The 21,169-nt window shown below is 42.1% G+C and overlaps 2 protein-coding genes across 3 annotated transcripts in view; both read left to right on the top strand.

The window, feature by feature from the left end:
- The first annotated feature begins 3,315 nt into the window (after positions 1–3,315).
- Positions 3,316–8,590, top strand: rpl7l1 (ribosomal protein L7-like 1). Its single transcript, XM_037751752.1, has 6 exons — positions 3,316–3,461; positions 4,389–4,497; positions 4,623–4,786; positions 5,706–5,843; positions 6,497–6,606; positions 7,820–8,590. Exons 1-6 carry the CDS (start codon positions 3,448–3,450, stop codon positions 8,026–8,028), a joined length of 744 nt encoding a protein of 247 aa, XP_037607680.1. The 5' UTR covers positions 3,316–3,447; the 3' UTR covers positions 8,029–8,590.
- A 2,063-nt stretch (positions 8,591–10,653) lies between these two features.
- slc5a6a (solute carrier family 5 member 6a) overlaps positions 10,654–21,169 on the top strand; it is a 28,293-nt gene continuing 17,777 nt past the window's right edge. Inside the window, exon 1 of one of the 2 annotated variants that reach the window (XM_037751718.1) lies at positions 10,654–10,832. The gene's annotated coding sequence lies outside the window, so the exon portion shown is untranslated. Of the gene's footprint in view, positions 10,833–11,975; positions 12,114–21,169 lie in introns of those variants that run through there. The other variant, XM_037751717.1, reaches the window with a different exon arrangement.

Here is a 21,169-nt window from a genome sequence, read left to right as displayed (position 1 = left end):
CCAGGAAGACTAGCTGGTGCCATTGGTATCAGCTAATGGGGATCCTTTTTAAATAAATAAATAAATAAACCTCATATATAGATACATATATATATAAATTATATATATATACATATATATATATATACTGTAGATATATATATATATATATATATCCACATACGCATTCATATATATATCCACTTAGGCACATTCGCTTACACAATTATCTATTCTATTATACAGCCAAAAAAAAGACATATTTACATCCCCATAGTTGACCTTTATCGACATTATTTATTTATTAAGTTTTGTTTAACTCCAATCTTCACCCTGACTCACAGTATCCCACCCACGTTCAAAAATTATATTCTCTTCTTTATTCCTGTTAACATCTGGACAACAGATGCAGGACAACAACGAGAACCTTCAGCACAACCTCAACGAGGACCTGGCGAAGAATAGCCAGAGCTGGAAATCCACAGTCCAACAGATGGATGATGAGAAGACGCTCCTGGAGAAAATCTGTCTGGACATGAAGAAGAAGAAGAAGAGAGGATTATTTCATCACAGGTATACCGAGGATCCAGAGACATCATTACAGAAGATGAAAGAGACAGAGGAGGAGCAGGAAGCTGAGGTGGAACAGGGAGCGCAGCAGGATGAGGTGGAGGAACAAAAGGAGCCGGAGAGGAAGAAGAAGGGTTTTCTTCGCTGGATGTTCAGAAAGAAGAAGAGTGACTGTGACAGTCAGGTAGAAGAGGAGGAGGCTGCTGGCTGATCAGCTTCTTCAGCCTGTGACGGTCAGGTAGAGGAGGCTGACGGCTGTTCAGCTCAGGATGGACAACAGTAGCTCCATCTTCCTCCCCCCTTCACCTCTCCTCCATTCCTCCACCCCCACCTCCGTCCTCATCTACCTCACCTTTCCTCTCTCGACCTCCCTCTCACCCCCATCACCCTCTACGTCTCCACCCTCACATCCCGTCAAAGGGATAGTTTGGGTGTTTTGAAGTGGGGTACTTTTACTTGTATGAGGTACTTATCCATAGTAGGTGTGAAACTTACAGTGGATGGAGGACCTGACACAACCCCACTTCAAAACACCCAAACTATCCCTTTAACTTTTAGGGTGACATAGTGACTAAGTGATTAGCACTGTAGCCTCATACAGACACCAACAGCTGCCGGGCTGTGTGGACTTTGTATGTTCTGCCTGTGTCTGCGTGGGTTTTCTCCTGGTGCTCAGGTTTCCTCCCACAATATCCAAAGATATGGACACTCTAAATTACCCCTAAATATTTTTTCCATTCAATCATATTTCAAGGGGTTTCTCCTGGTGCTCAGGTATATATATATATATACTGTGTATATATAATCATAAAAAAATAATTATTAATATAATTAAAAATAAATAAATAAATAAAAAACTGTCAAATACAATTTTGATATGTCTGTCTCTCTGAATAAATGTATACAATATAAATACAACTGTATGACATTATGGTGGCTATAAAGGAGAAGTACTGATATCTGTTTAAGTTGTGATTTAAACAACGCTGAAGCTGATCAATAAAACGATCAATGTTACGTAATAAAAGATGTTCTAAATGGTATTTTAGGCGCTGGTTAAAAACATGAGCCGGTTCTGTAATAAACAATGATATTTTGCAGTAAAAACCATGTGACCTTTATGACTAAGGGGCTCGTAATTATTTTTAATATTAGCATTATTTACTGGTAATTAAGTTTAATTTTTTTTTATACATTGTAAACAATATTGTAAAAGTAAAAAAAATGTATGTAGGTGAATTATGTAAAGCAGTACATATCCTACCTGAATAATAATAATAATAATAATAATAATAAATTGGACTTATATAGCGCCTTTCAGAAACCCAAAGACGCTTTACAAAGGGGGCACACAAAATCATACTAATAAATAACACAGAGGAGAAACTACAGCTAAGTAATTAAAAGAGTAATGTTTAGGAAGAGTCAGCTGAGATCAGAGGCATGGATGAACAGGTGGTGTTTGAGGTGTTTTGTGAAAGTGTCCAGGGATGAAGCATTTCTGATTTCAGGAGGGAGAGAGTTCCAGAGGGCGGGGGCCGCGACGCTGAAGGCTCTGTCGCCGAATGTTCTCAGAAATTAGTGAGGCTTTAGAGGTCAAAGGTCAAAATCTTGGTTTGAACCTGCAGCGTTTGAAAGTGGCCGGTGGATTCTCAGGTATCTCTAGAAGGGATATCCACAATTTAATTCTGACTAGTCATAATTCCAGTTCAAGATATTTTTAATTCCTCCACAATTGTAGATATCTACATTGTTCTTTTTTTAGATATCTGAAATTAAATTGTGTCTAGTCAGAATGACGTTGTAGATATCTCTAACTGGAGTTAGGGATAGTCTAAATGTAATTACAGATATCTAGAATTAGAGTTTAGGTTAAAGGACGTTGCAGATATCTGTAATTACGTCAAACTATTCAAACATGCTATGGCAGACGTATGGGTTTATGAAGTGTGTCTGGAGACAATAAATCTACAATACGCTGTAAATTTCTACCACAACTCTCTAGTGAACAAAGCTCTCGTTGGCCATAGATTCCTTGATGATGAGCTCTTTTTCTATTTCATGACATTTTCTAACTATCTGATCATCGGCGGTCCCTGAACCACTCGTCTCACAGCCGGCTGCACATAGAGACCGATGTTATGTGTCCAGCTCGGAGGACTAAAGTCTCGTTGCGATTAAAATGAGCTTGTAGCTCGTTGTCTACCTCACTACGGTTAGAAAGAGCCCTCGTTGGTGTTTTAACTATGTTTCTCTTATGAGTTATTGATCCGGGAAGTTTGAATCTGTGAATATCTTTCACACTTTACCGAACTATACAAGTTAGCGAAAGCTTCTGCTGACACTGTTCAGATGCTTTGTTGGGCCGATATCCAATACAATCAGAATCAGAATCAGAATGGTGTTTATTGCCAGGTGTAAGAGGTATACACTAGGAATTTGCTTTGGTTTTGTTGGTGCAAATAAGCAGTATTTTGTTGGTGCAAATAAGCAGTATAACAAAAGAATAGATAAAAACGTTAGAAATAAAATAAGAATAAGAAAATTGAAATTCTACCAATATACAATATAAGCTATGAACTAAAATAAACATGATATAAACAGATAGGGCAAATATTGCCCTATCTGCCCTATCAATAGACCTGTATGTATTGTTCTGTTGATGAATAGTAAATATGAGAGTAGAAATGATGAATACGGTTTATTATTGGACCATGAACAGTATCAAAATACTGACCCAATGACTAGTATATGTGTTATTGGCCGCTGGGTGGCAGTGTAAACCATGTGGTGTAAACCATGTGGTGTAAGCCTGTAGAGAGGCCTGTCTACCGGAAATGACAACACAAGGAGCTGTGACGTCATCTCAGAGCGACGGTTGAGTCTCCAGATTTCACCATGGCCGAAGCTGAGTATGTGATTGTTTTTAATCATATCTATGTCCATCCGTGCTTTATTCACGTGCAGTTATATTGTTTCACGTCTTTTTAAGAAATAGGTGTTTCACTAATTCTATTAAGACTCGTATTTATCAGACTGATGGTTAGAAAAGGAGGTTTCTAGGAGACTTGTTTTCACATGGGTCTTCTAGTGGACATGATGGAGAGATAGCTACAGCATAGCTCCTGTAGTAGTTTGTTAATATTATGGACTCGTTATGTGTTATTAAAATGACAGCTGTGTGTTCTGTATGGATGACATGTTCACGGTATAAAGTCACTAAAGTGTAAAGCTGAAGCTGCATGGAGCTAGCTGGTTACATAATAACCTGTCCTCCTCACTGACTCTGTGTTTGTGTCTTCTGTCCTCCTCACTGACTCTGTGTTTGTGTCTTCTGTCCTCATCACTGACTCTGTGTTTGTGTCTTCTGTCCTCCTCACTGACTCTGTGTTTGTGTCTTCTGTCCTCCTCACTGACTCTGTGTTTGTGTCTTCTGTCCTCTATGTTTGTGTCTTCTGTCCTCCTCACTGAATCTGTGTTTGTGTCTTCTGTCCTCCTCACTGACTCTGTGTTTGTGTCTTCTGTCCTCATCACTGACTCTGTGTTTGTGTCTTCTGTCCTCTATGTTTGTGTCTTCTGTCCTCCTCACTGAATCTGTGTTTGTGTCTTCTGTCCTCCTCACTGACTCTGTGTTTGTGTCTTCTGTCCTCATCACTGACTCTGTGTTTGTGTCTTCTGTCCTCTATGTTTGTGTCTTCTGTCCTCCTCACTGAATCTGTGTTTGTGTCTTCTGCCCTCCTCACTGACTCTGTGTTTGTGTCTTCTGTCCTCATCACTGACTCTGTGTTTGTGTCTTCTGTCCTCCTCACTGACTCTGTGTTTGTGTCTTCTGTTGTCAGGTCTAAGAAAGTGATCAAGTTAGTTCCTGAGTATCTGCTGAAGAAGAGGAAAGCCTACCAGGCCATTAAAGCCACTGAGGCCAAGCGCGCTCTGCTTGAGAAGAGAAAGGTAACTAAGCTGTGATATGGTGTCCTTTTTATTTAGCAACATGTTAAGAGGTCAAATCCAGGTGTTAAATATGCTCCTACATACTACCGCTGTATATTTACCTGTGTGTTTCTATATTATTCCAGGTATCAAGAGGCAAACCGTTGAAGTTCAAGCGTCTGGAGGACTTCTTGAAGGACAGCCACAGGAAGCACCGTGATGAGACTCGCATCCACAGATCTCAGCACCGGCCGCCACCCCCTCTTCCTCCTGCTAAGAACAAGCTGGCCTTCGCCGTCCGCATCAGAGAGTGAGTGACTTTGACTCGGATAAAAGGCCTTTTCCCATTTCCCACTCAATTCCTTTCCTTGACTCCTCTCCTCGTGTCTAAGTCCCCTCTCACATGAGATGCGAGCAGAGGAGACGAGGAAGAGACACAAGGAAAGAGGAATCAAGGCGACAGGCATTTAACAAATTAGTTGTCGCCTCGGAGACATCGTTTTAAAACGACGTCGATTAAATATGACGTGCTGTATCGGCTGTTTATTGTCTTGTTATACCACAGCTGTATTTTATGATCTCTGTCAGAAGAGCAGAACAGTGTTCATGACAACTTATAGGCTATATTTACAATTATTAATTCAATTCACAATGTGGCAAAATGTGACAAAAACGAACTGATGTTGGACTTTCTTCATCAGACACACATTACAGCCTTCATGTATTTATTGTGTGAAGCACTACAGGAAGTTTCGTGGTGATATAGTGGGCAAAACACAGGCATTCCTACGATCATCTTTACCGTGGTCTAATCTAATTTACAAGCATTCAATCAATTTTCAGACACATTTTCTCACATGCTGAAATTTGTCATGTTTGTTGTACAATCGTTCATTAGAGTGGAAATCCATGTAGTAAACAAGCTGTTAACGTGGTTCTACTTTTAATTTTCCCACTTTAAATTCAGCTTGTTTTGAACTTACCTGAATGAAGAATGGAAGATCTTCCTAATGCATGTCTAAAACCTGTCAAGGTCAAATCAGTGAAAGTCTGAGATGGAAACTTTATTACAAAAGTGACATGCTCACTCCTCTCACTGATGACATCACTTCTTGTGTGTTCCAGTGCATGTACACATGCATGTATCTTCGTATTAATAAAACCCACATGTGTACGTAATGAAAGCCCAACCCAGTTTGGTAAACATGGCTGATCCCTCTCCTGTTTAGGATTAAAGGTGTCAGTCCCAAAGTGATGAAGGTGATCCAGATGTTGAGGCTGAGGAAGATCTTCAGCGGAGCCTTCGTCAAAATCAACAAGACATCTGTATCCATGATGAAGATGGTGGAGCCCTACGTGGCCTGGGGGTGAGTAACAGGTGACCTTTTGAAACATTCGTTGCCTAGGAAGGAGGTTATGTTTTCACCGGCGTTGGTTTGTTTGTCTGTTAGCAGAATTACTCCAAAAGTTTGCGATGGATTTGAATGAAATTTCTTTGGAGGGGTAGGTTGTGGCACACTGAACAATCCATTAGATTTTGGTGGCGATCCGGATCATGATCCAGATTCAGGAATTTTTTTAAGGATTCCGATCAGCCTGAGCATTAAGACCACAGGGTGTGACACATGCGCAGTGTGACTGATGACGCGCGACCCCACCTCCTTCCTTCTTCGAGCAGAGGGATACGTGTGTGTATGTGTGGCGAGACTTTGAGGTGCGGGAGATGCTGGCCGTCCGCGGTGAGAAAGAACAAAGCGGTAGATGACGGGATGAGAGACAACGTAGTGTAACGTCATACAGACAAGACAAAGCTGCTGAATGAGAGAGGCATCCGCCGATACGTTACACGGAAACGCACCGTGTTAACAACAAGCCGACCACCTCACGGTACCGCCAGCTGTGAGCTGTGATCTGTTTTTAAAGTCAGGCACCTTGGCGGAGGTCTGTGCTCTCTGAGTGCCATTCTAGTTGTTGTTTGTTTTTGCATATTAAAAAGACGCTGTAATAATGTTTGCAACAGATTCCCCAACTTGAAGTCAGTTCGTGAGCTCATCCTGAAGAGAGGACAGACCAGGATCGGCAGGAGGAGAGTTCCTCTCACGGACAACACCTTCATCGAGGAGCACATGGGTAAGTCTTCCTCCACTGCTTGATTGAGCCACCACAGACTGATAGCAGGCACATATGGGCATGTCAGGGTATAGTCTCAATCAAGTAAATGAACCATGAGTGCAATCAGCTGAATGATATATCCACATGAGATGGAAAAGAAAAAAAAAAGTATACCACTCAAGGGGAAATTCAAAGCAAGTTTTTGCTCAAATTCTTGAAGGTTTAGTTATAAAGGTAGCGATACCCCAACATGCAATATTTTAATACCAAGATATGAGATTGGAAAAGTTGGAAAATAGTGTAAAAAGACCAAAAAAAAGTAAATTTGCCATTTGTGAAGAATTGTTATACCTTTTAACATCTGTTTAGAATTGGGTTGTGCAAGGATCTCCGTTTCCAACTTATACTTTGCAGTTCCTTGTTGTCTTTGGGATGTACGCTGGCTAATCTATTATTGTTAAAACACTCTGACAAAGAGTGGAATGAAATGTTGCTACTATTCTGCTGTCAAGCCCGATGAGTTGTATTTGTTGTGGAAGTCCCAGGTGCGTTGGAAAACCTAACGCCGTTACTGTCCGGCTTCATCATCCGGCGCATTCAGCTCGGTGAATTTCTAGCAAGTCACACGTCAGCTGAGTTTATCTGGTTTACTACTGCGGCGTGAACCCAAAATAAACAGATAGGGCTGTGATTTAATTGCAATAAAAAGGGATCAAAAGGATGCAGAAATAACTACTTAATGATGCTGACTTGTAAAAATTCTGAACTCGTGCTTCATCAGGTCTGTCCGCAAGACGACAAGCAAACAACTTTTCAAATGCTTGTTTTCTGAATGGAGTTTGGATCGATCAGAGCCAGGCTGTGCAGATGCTAACATTGTAGCTGCTCCATCGACACTCAAAATAACGTCGTCCAGGCATAAATACAGCAGCGGCATTATCGTCTATACCGTAGACGGTCAACAGTGTCACTGAGGGAAGTGATGACAGGAGGAGAATCTCAACGCTGACAGTTTTTTTGCAACAACAGCGTTGCGCAAATTTGTCGCTCGAGTTGAAAGTTGCCGCAAATTTGTGTCTATTCGCGTCTTCGCATCGACTCTGTACGTAATCACACCGCACTAAAACATTGCTTCGCATTTGGTGTGAACACGCCATTACAGTGACACTATATTGTCACGGAACGTCTGACTCTCCTTCCCATCACTCACCTCTTCTTCCTCGCTCCTCAGGTAAACACGGCATCATCTGTCTGGAGGACCTGATTCACGAGATCTACTCGGTCGGCAAGGGCTTCCGGTCCGCCAACAACTTCCTGTTGCCCTTCAGGCTGTCGGTGGCTCGTCACGCCGCCAGGGACAAGGCCGGGCTCCTGAAGGACCTGGGGAACCCCGGATTCCGCAACACGGACATTAACTCCATCATCAGGCAACTGAACTGAGGAGGAAAGCCTGCGAGATGGACACTCGGCGGCATCTGTAAGGATGCTTCGTTTCTTCAGGACACAAATGCCAACAACAAAATATTCCTTTTTTTGTTTCTTTGGCAGAGAAGACCCAGAATCCTATTATTTACCCATTTATCAGTACACCCATTCTTCTGGTTCCACGCTGGGAGACACCACGAGGACCTGAAGTGGAGTCTCTTTGACTTGTGTTTGAAAATAAAGATCATGTAGTGCCCCTGACTACAGACTGATGGAAGCAGCTCTTTGGTGAAACTCTAACAATATTTTGACTCACTTGTGAAATGTTAGTTATTGTAATATTCCTCCTGTTGTCAGAGGAATGGATCAGTACTTGCAGGACAGTAATTGAATAATTAGGATGGGTTGTCCTGCATGCAGGAGCCACAAGCCCACCTACAGCAAAACTACATTCAGTAGTTCTCAGTGTGAGAAAGTGTCTTTAAAGTCTGTTTTAACATTGATTTATGATTCATTGTTGATACACTTTGTTTTTCCAATAAAAAAAATAAATATTTCAATACTTTTGCCATGAAAACTTAAAGGTGCAGTGTGTAGGATTTGTTGGTATCTACTGGTGACTGAGTACCCCTCCGCTCACTTCTCCCTTTCCAAGACTGCGGTAACGTGAGGCGCCGAGTGCAAAACCGTGGTAACGCCGTTCACCTCGCTCAGAGGTCATTCTTACGTAATAACACTACTTTAGGAGCAACGTTGGTCAGACTTTGTTTATTTCAGTTCCAACGTTGGTAATGAAGTGATATATTTCACCGGTTGTCCAAGTTTAAGGTCAGATAATCCTTTATTATCTGTTGATGTAAAGTGTTCCAGCAGCAGAAGGACCTGTGGTATCTCTCTTTCACACATCGCGGGTGAAGCAGTCTGTCGCTGAAAGACCTATTAAATAACTCACGGAGGGGAGCAGCACCTTTTGTAGTCCGTCTTCAGAACGTTGTAGTTTCTCCACGGCAGACTCACGTCACTAACATCTGCCGCCGTCGCATCATAATGACGGAGTCTAGTTAAAGAGCAGTCAGATTCTCTGAACACCACGGTTGTGTTTTCCTAAATCCTTCTGAATTCTCCTCATCTTTCCTTGATCTCATGACGTTTTCCATCGAGGTCAAGAAGAAGTGGTTAGGAAAAGACGTTAGGACGTCATTTTTTCCACTTTTCAAACACAACCCTGATCTCAACATAGCTGCCGGGATCACAAACTTTCTCATTTTATAGCTAAACCGTGCACTACAAGATGATTCTGAACACATTTGAGGAGAGAAATAGGCATTAACATAACAATATTGATTCATATTTGATCAGCGCTGTCTAGTTTGGTCGGAGTTCGCGAGTGATTGACAGCTTGCAGATGCCGTTAGGAGCACCGGAGGAACATGATTTTTTTTTCAGATTACCTGTCTCATGCACTACTGTCAGGATATAGCGACCGTTTTATAGTAATAACTTTTTTTTTAATCGAATTTGCTCCAATTCTACCCACTGCTGCTTTAAGTGGTTACATAATTTAAAATGTATACTACACTATCAGCCAGCATTTACCTAATAACCCAGACCGTGTAGAGAACGGTAAAGCAACTTTATAGTTCCCCCATATCAGGGGTCAGCAACCTGCGGCTCCGGAGCCACATGTGGCTCTTTAGCTCCTCTCCAGTGGCTCCCTGTGGATTTTTACAAATGGAAATGAATGACTGTTTTTTGTTTACATTTTCATTTTTCTTTACCATTGTTGTAGGTCTATGGTACGACAGTACAACGGAGTATTAGGGCCACATTGAGGGAAAAAAATAAATCTGAGATTTTAAGATAAAAGTCATATTATGAGAATAAAGTCATAATATTATTAGTGTTATTTTTTTTTTTCTCGTAAAGTTATGACTTATTTCTCGCAATATTACGCCTTTTTTTCCCGTAAAGTCTTTACTTTATTTTCGCAATATTCCGACTTTTTTTCTTGTAAAGTTATGACTTTATTCTCGTAATATTACAACTTTTTTTCTTGTAAAGTTATGACTTTATTCTCGTAAAGTTATGACTTTTTCTCGTAATGTTATATGACTTTATTCTCGTAATATAACGACCTTTTTTCCATAAAGTTATGACTTTATTCTCTTAATATTACAACTTTCTTTCTCTTAATATTATGACTTTATTCTGTATATCTCAGATGTTTTTTCCCTCAATGTGGCCCTAATACTCCGTAGTACATTTGCACTTTGGCCCTCACTGCATTAGACTTATATACTATATTCTTAAACTATAAACTGTGTTACCTTCATCACAATGCTCAAATGTTTTGCGGCTCCAGACAGGTTTCTTTCTTTTTTCTTTGCCTAAAATGTCTCTTTTGATAGTAAAGGTTGCTGAGCCCTGATCTATATGCATTCTGACAGGTTGTAAGAGGAACAACCACAATCATCAGATTTATTAATAATATATTAAACTAGCCAGTAGATGGTGATGGTGATGTTTTCACAGCTTTGTTCTCCCCCCCCTGTGGTGTTACACTGTTGTCACTATTAATTCAAAGAGACACATGAGTCACCAGCTGTAGGAGGTGGAGGGGGGGTAAAGCATCCTATGCAGCTGCGCTTCTCCTAATGCGCACTGGGAGGAATGGAGGATGGCACCGGGGACTCTTCCTGAATGTCACCGAGGATGGGTTCTCTAAACCCGGAGTGAATGAGTGAATGTGTGTCAGCGGCCGGAGGAGCAGCGGAGGAGAATATTCCTGCTGAAGGTGTCCTCGACGTAGAGAAGAACAGGTAAGAACCAGACAGTCGTGTGTTGGTGTTATGCGGGCTGAGTGAGGTATGATGTCATCAAATCTATAAAAATCAATCGGCGACCATTGCCATGGTGGTTAATTACCATGATGACGATCTTCCCTAACCCCCCCCCCCCCCCCCCCACACACACACACACCTCCCCCCCAGAGCAGCGGTGGATGCACACCGGCGTCATGAATACGTCGAAACGGGTCCTTTACTGTAGATGTCATCCATAAACTGTAGATATCATCCACAAACTGTACATGTCACCATGTTTAAACAACATACACTAAACAAATGTCTAATGCTAATGTTGCACCTTCAATTTCCTTACAATTTTATTTTATTTTGGTCTCAATGGAAAAACTTGTGCTCACAAATCAATATCAGTAATTAAATAGATTTCAGACTGCCAAAGCACGAGTTGTGCTAACTTCATGGAAAATCGGAAAGGTCGAAATTTTCACAAGGATTTGGGAAAATGAGGGCTGAAAGCATAAAGCGCTTCGAAGCAGTGTCAAATAATGGCAAAACATACGTAATGACAATGACAGGAAAACTTATTGTACAGTGACATGTGTGTCTGATGTGAATCCTCCTCCTTTTCTATCTCACACTATGACCTGGCTTAAACAAAATCACCACCGCTAACCAGGGTGACCAGATGTGGGACAATGTGGGACAATGTGGGACACATTACCGAGGCTGAGGGATAGTCTACAATTTTGATATATTGTCTATCTAACTTAAAGGTAGGGTTGACGATGTTCTCCAGTCTACACTATCTGTTATATTGGTTGAAATGGTCTTTACACCCCGATCCATTAATGAGAAAAGTATTATAAGAATATTATAGCAGTTAAAAAAAGTAAAATGTATAAAATGAACATTATTGTAATGTTGCGGTAAGGACATTTAGTAAAAACAAGTGATGAAAACCATAAACAAATAAACAGATTCAAATCTTAACCATATGTGATTTGTGTACGTGTTTATATGTATTACATACTCTGATGGTTAAAATCAAAATTCATTCATTTTATTTGGGAGAGTCAAAAGTGACCGTAGTTGCAGAAACACCCATGTGTGTATTTCTTTTAAAGTGTGAAAGTGTAGTTTACGAGGAGCCCGTGAAGGCAGCACCCAGTCTAGTGTCAAGGAGAATGGGCGGTCCGTAAACGGCTGACCCCACGAGCACTGCTCTCGAGCTGCAGATGCTCGTGAAGCAGTGATGAACCGGAGCTCCAGTGTGTCGGCAGCGATGAGTAGTCAAAGGTAAGCTCACCTTTATCGAGTTAATAAAGCCACGTCCATGTACAGAGGGTTAAAGTGATCTGATGCGTGTCGTTGTCACGGAAGGCTGAAGGAGGTTGCCGGGTGATATCTCCCGGTGGTGCACGCGGTAGCAGCAGAAAGTTACAGCACCATGTGATTGGCCAACAGAGGACCATGTGGACGCAGACTGAGTTAAATACTGAGTACCAGTTCTCTCTGGCTGTCGTGTCTTTGGGTTGTGATATTATTTAATGCGGACATGTGTATAACTAAACAGCTGGTAGCGTGTTGTTACGTTAACTGCTCTTATAACCGCTCAGCAGCTCCGTTAGCAGCCGCTGTTTGGCTGTTTGGCTACTAGCTCTCTGTCTGTCACCTAGTGATGTGTCAGTCACGAACGAGCCGGTTCAAAGAGCCGGCTCTTTTAAGTGAACGATAAGAGCCGGCTCCCGTCCGAAAAACATTATTATTATTTTTTTTTTTTCTTTAATTAATTCAAGGCAGAATGATAGGACGATCTTCTCCGCGCCAGGTGCACTCCATGCACTGACTGTGATTGAATGTTGTGTTAATGACTTCTGTGTGACCAATCAGGTGATGACAGACAAGGATCATACCATCAAGCAGGGAGGGGCGGGGGTGGGCGGTACGTTGACGGTCTACAGGTACAGAGCAGGAGGGAGAGGAGGACAGAAAGAGGGGAAGTGCGGTGCGCGAATAGCATACAAGATGAGTGACAGTCGGAAACGAAGTAGCATGTAAAGTTATGGTATTATGGAAATTATAAGGTTTAGTATAATTATATTGAATAATTTACACACACATACTAATCATAGGTCAAAACAGCGCTAAATTTGGCTGAATTATAAAAGGCAGAAGTGGTAAAATGAAGAGCCATTTGGGAGCCGAAAGAGCCGGCTCTTCTTGGTGAGTTGAGCCAAATGATCTGGCTCACTAAAAAGAGCCGGAATTCCCATCACTACTGTCAGCCCGGCAGCTGTAATGAATGACATGACGGAGCGGGAGGAGACTAATTAACGGAGTCTGTCTGCGTTCACGTTGCATATTAGAATAGGAATATGTTTCTATAGTAACTTTATAAACACTTATGAGTACACGGAGAGCTTCACTGTGACTGTTGTCGGTGTTGACTGCTGGTCTTCTAGATAATGAGGTAAACAGACATCCTCACGCTGTCCCGTATAAAGCTAATATTGATCTGAATGAACCTGTTTAAGTGTTGAACCAGCAGAGAGCTGGATGGGTGTAATGCCCGGGGGTGTAGTGCTGCAGTTAACCGTTAGGACTCCATGATGAGCCTGGCTGATTAGTTTATGGACCATAGACTTTTATTGGTTTAATAAAATAGTTTGAATTGGTCTATGAAATAATATTGACATACTATCTAAATATTAAATATTTAGTTAGTAGCCTATTTCATAATTATATTATGTGTGTGTGTATGTATATATATATATATATATATATATATATATATATATATATATACACCGGTGTGTGTATACAGCTATAAATGTATGTATGTGTGTATATATGTATGTATAATGTGTATATATATATATATATATATATATATGTGTGTGTGTGTATGTATATATATGTATGTGTGTGTATGTGTATATATTTATACACATACACACTCATATATATGCACACATATACACACATATACATATATGTATGTATATACATATACAAGGGATATACCGATACCAGTATTGGGTATCGGGTCCGATACTGTGCTCATGTACTCGTACTCACAAAACGGCTTCGATACAACGGCACCACTACCACTTTGCGGCAGCGTGACGTTAACCTCTCATCACCATCTTTCGGGTCCTATCGCCACGTTCACGCTCCACCCCCACACGGTGCCGGCCAGACGGGCCTGTGGTGCGCCCGACCCCGCGAGGCCGGGATCCCATCTCAGCCGGCCCACGCCGGCCCTAACTTTCACTGCACCACAGGGTTTTGCTTGCACCCTCTGACTCGCGCGTGTGTTAGACTCCTTGGTCCGTGTTTCAAGACGGGTCGGGTGGGTTGCCGACATCGCCGCAGACCCCTTGCGCCTTTTTACTTGGGCCGAGCCCTGCCCTGGGGGCACAACACGGTTGGGGCGCACTAAGGACAGTCCGCCCCGGTGACGCTTTGGCCACGGCCCCGGGAAGCACCTTCGCCCCAAGCCTTTCCAAGCTGACCTAGAGCCGGTCGCGCCGCACCGCCTCGTATGCGGGATTAGCACCGTCTGTCGCTCACACCCTCCAGCTGGCTGTTGGCGAGGGTCTTTTGGCACAGAGAAGTACTCGTATCGGTACTCGGTATCGACGAGTACCCAAATGTAAGTACTTGTACTAGGTCTGAAAAAAGTGGTATCGGTGCATCCCTAACATATACACATATATGAATATATATTTCAGGCTGCTGTATTACGATAAGCACGTCACGTTTATAGTCATATTAAAGCAGTACAAAATAAACACATGACTAACAGTAACGTTAGTCATATCCAAAATTTGGCTCTAAGATTGGTCGCAATATCCCCTCAGTATCTCTGGTTGTTTGGTTTTACATGATTTTTGCATCATTGTAATGAGGTACGGTATAGATGTTGCTTATAGAGAATGAACAGTGGCACTGGATGTCTGAGACTTATTTCTGCCATTCGGTGGCTGCTTGTCAGTTCATGGAGTAACATAAACAGACTGGAAACTGAATTCACTGTATTCAATGCTTTGGGGAGGTCGAACACTGAGCCAACAGGTGCTCAGATTAAAGCCTTTCCCAGTGCCACCCACCAATACAGTCACATCTCCCTGTGCCGTATAGTAGTCTCCAGAGAATGTTGGACAGAGTTTGTAATGTTTTCTAATGTGCAGTGATCATGATAGTCTGTCTTGTTGAATTCTGACTGCTTTTTCCCATTCATGAATCAAGACCTTTTTCCAATCTATAATACAAAGTGCTATGCAGTATGGAATCAGTGCATGGTACCGTTGTCTCTCTGTTCAGCTTAAAGCTAGACTGGCTTGACCGCTATGTGTACGGATCCGCTCAGATTGTGGGTCAAACGCTTGAGTCAAGTTTTCAAACTGCGTACTGTATATACTAAATGAATGATGTCTGGCTCTGTCTTGTTGAATCAGAAATGGAGGAAAAAAAGATTGTAGCGGTCTGTGGTCACCCAGAGCTATGATAGTACATCATATTTGTTAGGTCTGGGACATCTCCCGATTCCATACTATCAAAATACTTGGGTGCCGATTCGATATGAATTGCAATTTTTAAGTATTCTACAAGTATTGCGATTTATTGAGATTTTTGCTAACTTTTTTGACACTACACCATTAGAAAAAGTTCAATCATACACTTCTAGGGGCTGGTGGGAAATATCTTAATTAATAAAGTAAAAATGTTTGATTTTCAGCATGTGTGTAGTCAGAGATGTCCTGAAGTCAAATATATCAGGATCATTGTCAGGAAATATTTATACAAAATTTTCCAGCAACCCAAAAATAAAAAATAAAGACATTTCCCTCACAAATTAGTGGTATTTTCTTTTTAATTTATAAGGGACATGTAATGTTTTATACTTCTGGTGAATATAATCCATCAATCTTATTTCCATAGATGTATTTTGTATATACAGTTCCCTTTGTTAACACCTTATTTTGAAAACCGGGCATAGTCACACGTGTATACTTCCTCTAACTTCTCCTTCCTGGTCGTCTCTAGCTCTCCCGTCAGCTCCGTTCTCTTTATACGTCCATGGTCAGCTCCATCGGGGCCGATTGAATGCATTTAACATAAATGTCAGTATATGGGTGCTCTACAGTTGTAGCGTCGGCCCATTTGACCACGGAGATGAGAGCGACGGCCGGCTCGACCGCGAGTTACCGCAATACGATAACATTTCCTGTCCGTGACAGAGTTAGCATGCAGCTTTAGCTGTGATGTCTAGCTCTGCTTTTCCTGTCAATGCGTGAAACCCAAAGTGTTTCCATCCTTTACTGGATGTGTAGTGTTTACCACGCTGGATTTAACATGTGAAGGTGCAGGTCGTATCCACGCTGACCCTTCACCGTTTTGTACTTTGTCGTTTTCTGGCTCGCTACGGTTTGTTTCGGTTTGACGGATACGGAACGGATATGACGTCACGTTACTCAGACTACAACAATAAAAGCGGAAACTTCCTTCTACCTCCGTATAGACTAAATTGAAGCCAATATATTGATTCTGGCATTAAAAAAATCTATTTCAAAATCCGAATAAAAAAATTGCAATAAATAGGTGAATTTTTTTTTTTCACACCTAATGTCTGATGTGATGTATGTTTGTAGTATGGTTTTGTTGTTTGGTTAAATGTATTTATGTGAAGTGTACCTCAGATAGAAAGATGTATTTCAGGCTGAACGATGCCATTCGCAACCTTTGAATAAAAGGCAATTAATATTACGCTCTTTTGGTCGCCACTGAGCAAATGTACTGACACTGGTACTCAAAAATACACACACCCAGTTCCACCTTCCCATGAAGTGTTGTGTGTATTAACTCTGATCATCTGGAGAGGGCCAACATGACCTCCAGTTATCTACTAAGAGGAATGATCTCACCTTCTGCAGACTAATGATTACACACAAGCTTCAACCAAACACCGTTCTCCTTTTAGTATTATCTGGTGTTGCGTTAACAATTGTCACGAAAGACTAACGCAGCGTTCATGTCACGTTTTGTTCGCTATTATCAGTCTTCCATGGAACAGCCCATGCATTTCTTCATTCACAGCTCTGTCTTTTAGAGCCGATAACGGCACATTAATCAGCGGTGGCGCTTTTCCCCATTTCGCTCGTCAATAGCTCTTCATCTTATGAAAACAAATGGCGATGCCTCTCGTTTGTCTACCTCTCGTCTCCCGGTCTGTGCTGTTTTGTAGTGATTTCACAGAGCAGGCCAGGGTTCAGCTGAAGGTTTAATGATTACTCAAATTAGACCAGCTGTGCCTGTATTGAAACATGCAGAGAGCATTCACGTGTATAGACTAGTTGGTAGTATACGCATGGGGATCACCCCACACCCTTCTGTATGACAAATCATGCCAGGACATTTTTTTTTGTTGCAAAATATCATTGTACTAACATCTAAATCTAAGTGCTATTCAAGAGAGTATTAACAACCTGCTAGCCCTGTTTGGGACTGTCTCATCCACTGCGTAGTCCCATATTGCTAGAAAAGCTCAGAGAAGCAGCATACATCGTCAATTTGTCTTCAGCCTTGAAGTGTTTCCTCCTGTAAAACCGAAAAATGCAGGTTGAAAACGCTTCTGAGAGAGTATATATCTCATCTTTGTGTTGCTTGTCCACAGACACTGCAGAGTCATCTTTGCCTCATGGGCTCATTGTTGCCCCCCTGAGGCTGGAGGGCAGAAAAAACATTCCACTGGTACTTGACTGTTGGTTTGGAACCGCAGTTGTAGAGTTTGTTTTGCCCAACGGCCACAAGGAGCAACCATAGACTGTATATAAAGATAGACGAGACGTCTCCACTCCCTCTCACTGTACAGAAGTGAAGCCAAAAATATCCCGAATAAGGGAGCTGCCATCGTGAGAGCCCGAGTTCGCGCAGCCGTGATCCGGCGGTGGAGCCACAGTATCGCGGTCACCCGCCCGAAACCAATCGCAAGCCAAGCACGGCTGCAGCTTGTCAGCGAGAGGGACTCACAGCTGCCAATCGTGATGTCTCCACCCTTTTTATAGCATCACACAAGTAACTAAAACTGTCAAAGTTAACGCCATAATAACGCGTTAACGCAAATTAGTTTTAACGCCATTAATCTCTTTAACACATTGACGCAACTTGTGATTTTTAGGTTGTATTGGGCTCAGTTTTAAAGCTAGAGTGAAGATACTGCTATCATATGAAACTATAAAACCTGATGAATCCATCAGTACCAACCAGGTCGTACTAGCTTGTGGTGAAGGAGGCTAAATAACGCTCCAAATATGCACACAATTTTGGTGAGGAAAAACTGACATGGCCATTTTCAAAGGGGTCCCTTGACCTCTGACCTAAAGATATGTGAGTGAAAATGGGTTCTATGGGTACCCACGAGTCCCCCCTTTACAGACATGTAGTTTGGCTTGAGTTTGCCATGTTATGATTTCAGCATATGTTTTATGCTAAATGCAGTACCTGTGAGGGTTTCTGGACAATATCTGTCATTGTTCTGTGTTGTTAATTGATTTCCAATAATAAACATAAACATACATTTGCATAAAGCAGCATATTTGTCCACTCTCATGACAAATCTCCCTCTAAGGTACATTTTGAACAGGTAAAGAATTGTGAGCATATTAGCATGCTGACATTAGCATGTAGCTCAAAGCTCTGAGATGCCCAAGGTACAGGCTCACAGAGCTGCTAGCACGGCTGTAGACCTATTTTTTTTAATATCCAGATGACATTAGCCTACATGACCTTGTAAAACCTTGACCTGAGATGAATGTTTTCCTTATAAAAAAAGACACACTGATACAAAATAAGACTGATTTCTGTATCTTCCTGTCAAGGACAATAAGAAGACATAGTATTCCCCTGGTTATAATCCCTGTTAATATTCCGTTTGAGCGCTCACACGTCGTGAGTATTTTAAATGCAGCTGTGTTTTTCTGATGAGGGGAATGAAAGATGTGCGGTTTGCTTTGAACTACCTTGATGGGATTTTTCTAAAGCGTTGGCCTCATTCAGCAGTCTGTCCTGTGCAGCTGCAGACCTGCTCTCTCACCATCAAACAGCAGGTCTTCTGCTTTCCACCATTTACACACAAGACAGGGGGGTGTAGGGGTGAAAGCACTGGTGCCGTCAGCTCAGCTCCCACTACCTCATGTAACGTACAATCATTGTCCCTGTGTTGCCAGGCAACCACAGCCTCCCTGACCTTCTTGTGTGAGTTGTGATGCTCGTGACACCACCACCTAATACGCACACACAGAGCCTAGCCAAAACACAAGCAGTACTGCACACACACACACACATATTAGTAAAAGGGTTGAACCTTTACCTACCACAGATGAAGAAGCCTAAACATTGATTAGATACTAGGACTGAGGCGTTGTGATATTGTTGGATGTGAGTGATGGATGTGTTGCCTTGTGTGGTGGAAAGGCACCGTTCTAGGGATATAGGCATCAGCCAACTGGTGCAGAAGCAAATTGCTTGCTGTGAGCCATGTTTCTTTTGTATTGAACATTTCAAAGTACTGTCTTTTGCATCATCAAGCCATAAGAGTAGCCTGTGGGGTGACATGTTGGAGGCTAAGTATCCTGTTCATGGTAACATCAAGTGAGTCAGTGCTCTTAAGCCCTTATGATTTATAAATACTTTTTTTTTTTTTTTTAAATGTATGTACAGTTATGAGTGTCTACTTACACACAAGCACTGCTTTTGACCTTGTCATGTGTTATGGAAATATAGCCTGTACTTTAAAGGGACAGTGTGTAGGATTTAGTGGTATCTAGTGGTGTGGTTGCAGATTGCAACCACCTGAGTACCCGCTCACTCTTCCCTTTCCAAGGCGGCAGTAACATCAGCCAACGAGTGCAAAACCGTGGCATCGCTGTTCGCCTCGCTCAGAGGCCATCCTTACCATAATAACACTACTTTAGGAGCAAGTAGGGATGCTAATTTTGAAAAAAAATTCGTCACCGGTAGCCGACCCTCGTTAACCGATTTATTAACCGTTAACTGACAAGATTAGTGCCTCACATGCAGCGGTGCGCCAGCTGCAGTGTATGAGCACAACAGACAACTGAGTCTCCAGTTCACCGTCAGGATAGTTAACCTAGCAGCCACGGTGCTTCGTGTAGTGACGCGGACATGCAGCCACATTCCCAGTAAAAGTCTCCAACGCACATTTATCTTAGTTTAGCAGGTTGTCAGCTGTGTGTCTGCCTGGCGTAACAACACTGTCTGCCCGGATTAACGATAGCGATTGTCAGACAAACAGAGTGTGTTTTTGTGCTACGTTAGCATTTGTATCTCTGCTGGTAGCTTCGTGCTCGCCGCCGCTCTGTGATTGTGGCGTAACTTTTGCGAGTGTCAGACTGACCATGTGTGTGTTGTCGGTGGCGTTCTAGCTGTGAATGTAGGTGTGGCAGACAGTGTGTGTACAGTTTATTTGTCGGTGGATAAATGCTGCGAGGCTACAACTCGCTCCGCTTAAGCGAGCTATAGACCGGCGCCAACTTCCTGTATCTTGCAACGCCGGCTCAGACTGTCTTAAGGTGGGCTCTTGAGGTGGACCAGCTTTGCTCCTCGAAGAGACAAGCCGCTCCTCTGAGTTTTTCTCAGCTTTTTTAATTAATTATTAACATTTCTTTTAACTGTTTTAACCGATAGCGTTAATCGGTTAAAGTTCTTAACGTCGGTTAACGGTTAATTATTAACATTCCTAGGAGCAACAGCAGTCAGACGGCGGCTGGCGGTACCACGATTTGGCACTCTGTGGCTCACGTTACCGCAGTTTCACAAGCATGTGGAGTACTATGTTGGCCTTCAAGTAATGTAAAAACTTGGAAGGCTTGGTCGTGTTTTGTTTGTCCGTTCTGGGCTACTGTAGAAACATGGCGGTTGCAATAGGGAAGATACGAAGGGAGCTAACGAAAACACAACAATTCTTACTTAGAATTGACGGCATAGCCACTGATTTGACTGACATAAACAGGACAATAAAGTCAAAAAAGTCAGCAGCTACTGGGTGTTCCTGTTCTATGTAAACCAATAATTTACCCCCCCTCCTGTGGGCTTGGTAAGTTTATACCATTACCTTTAGAACTGTAAAGGTCACTTCAGTTGGGCTGAGTTGCTCTGAGGTCTGACTGTGAGAAAGGACAGTCCATGGTTAAGAGGGAAAATTACATTATTCGTACTGTATCGTACCGTTTTAATGGCAAAGGTTTGAAACTTTGAAGAAAAAAAATCCAGTAGAGTCATTGAAGACCAGAGATGACAGTTACCTGTGTTGTCACTGTGAAGCCAGTGAG

The sequence above is a fragment of the Sebastes umbrosus genome, chromosome 18 (assembly GCF_015220745.1).
Source record: "Sebastes umbrosus isolate fSebUmb1 chromosome 18, fSebUmb1.pri, whole genome shotgun sequence".
In the NCBI taxonomy this organism is placed as follows: Eukaryota; Metazoa; Chordata; class Actinopteri; order Perciformes; family Sebastidae; genus Sebastes; species Sebastes umbrosus.
Note: the sequence above shows the minus strand (reverse complement) of the source record. Positions and strands in the feature narration are given on the sequence as shown.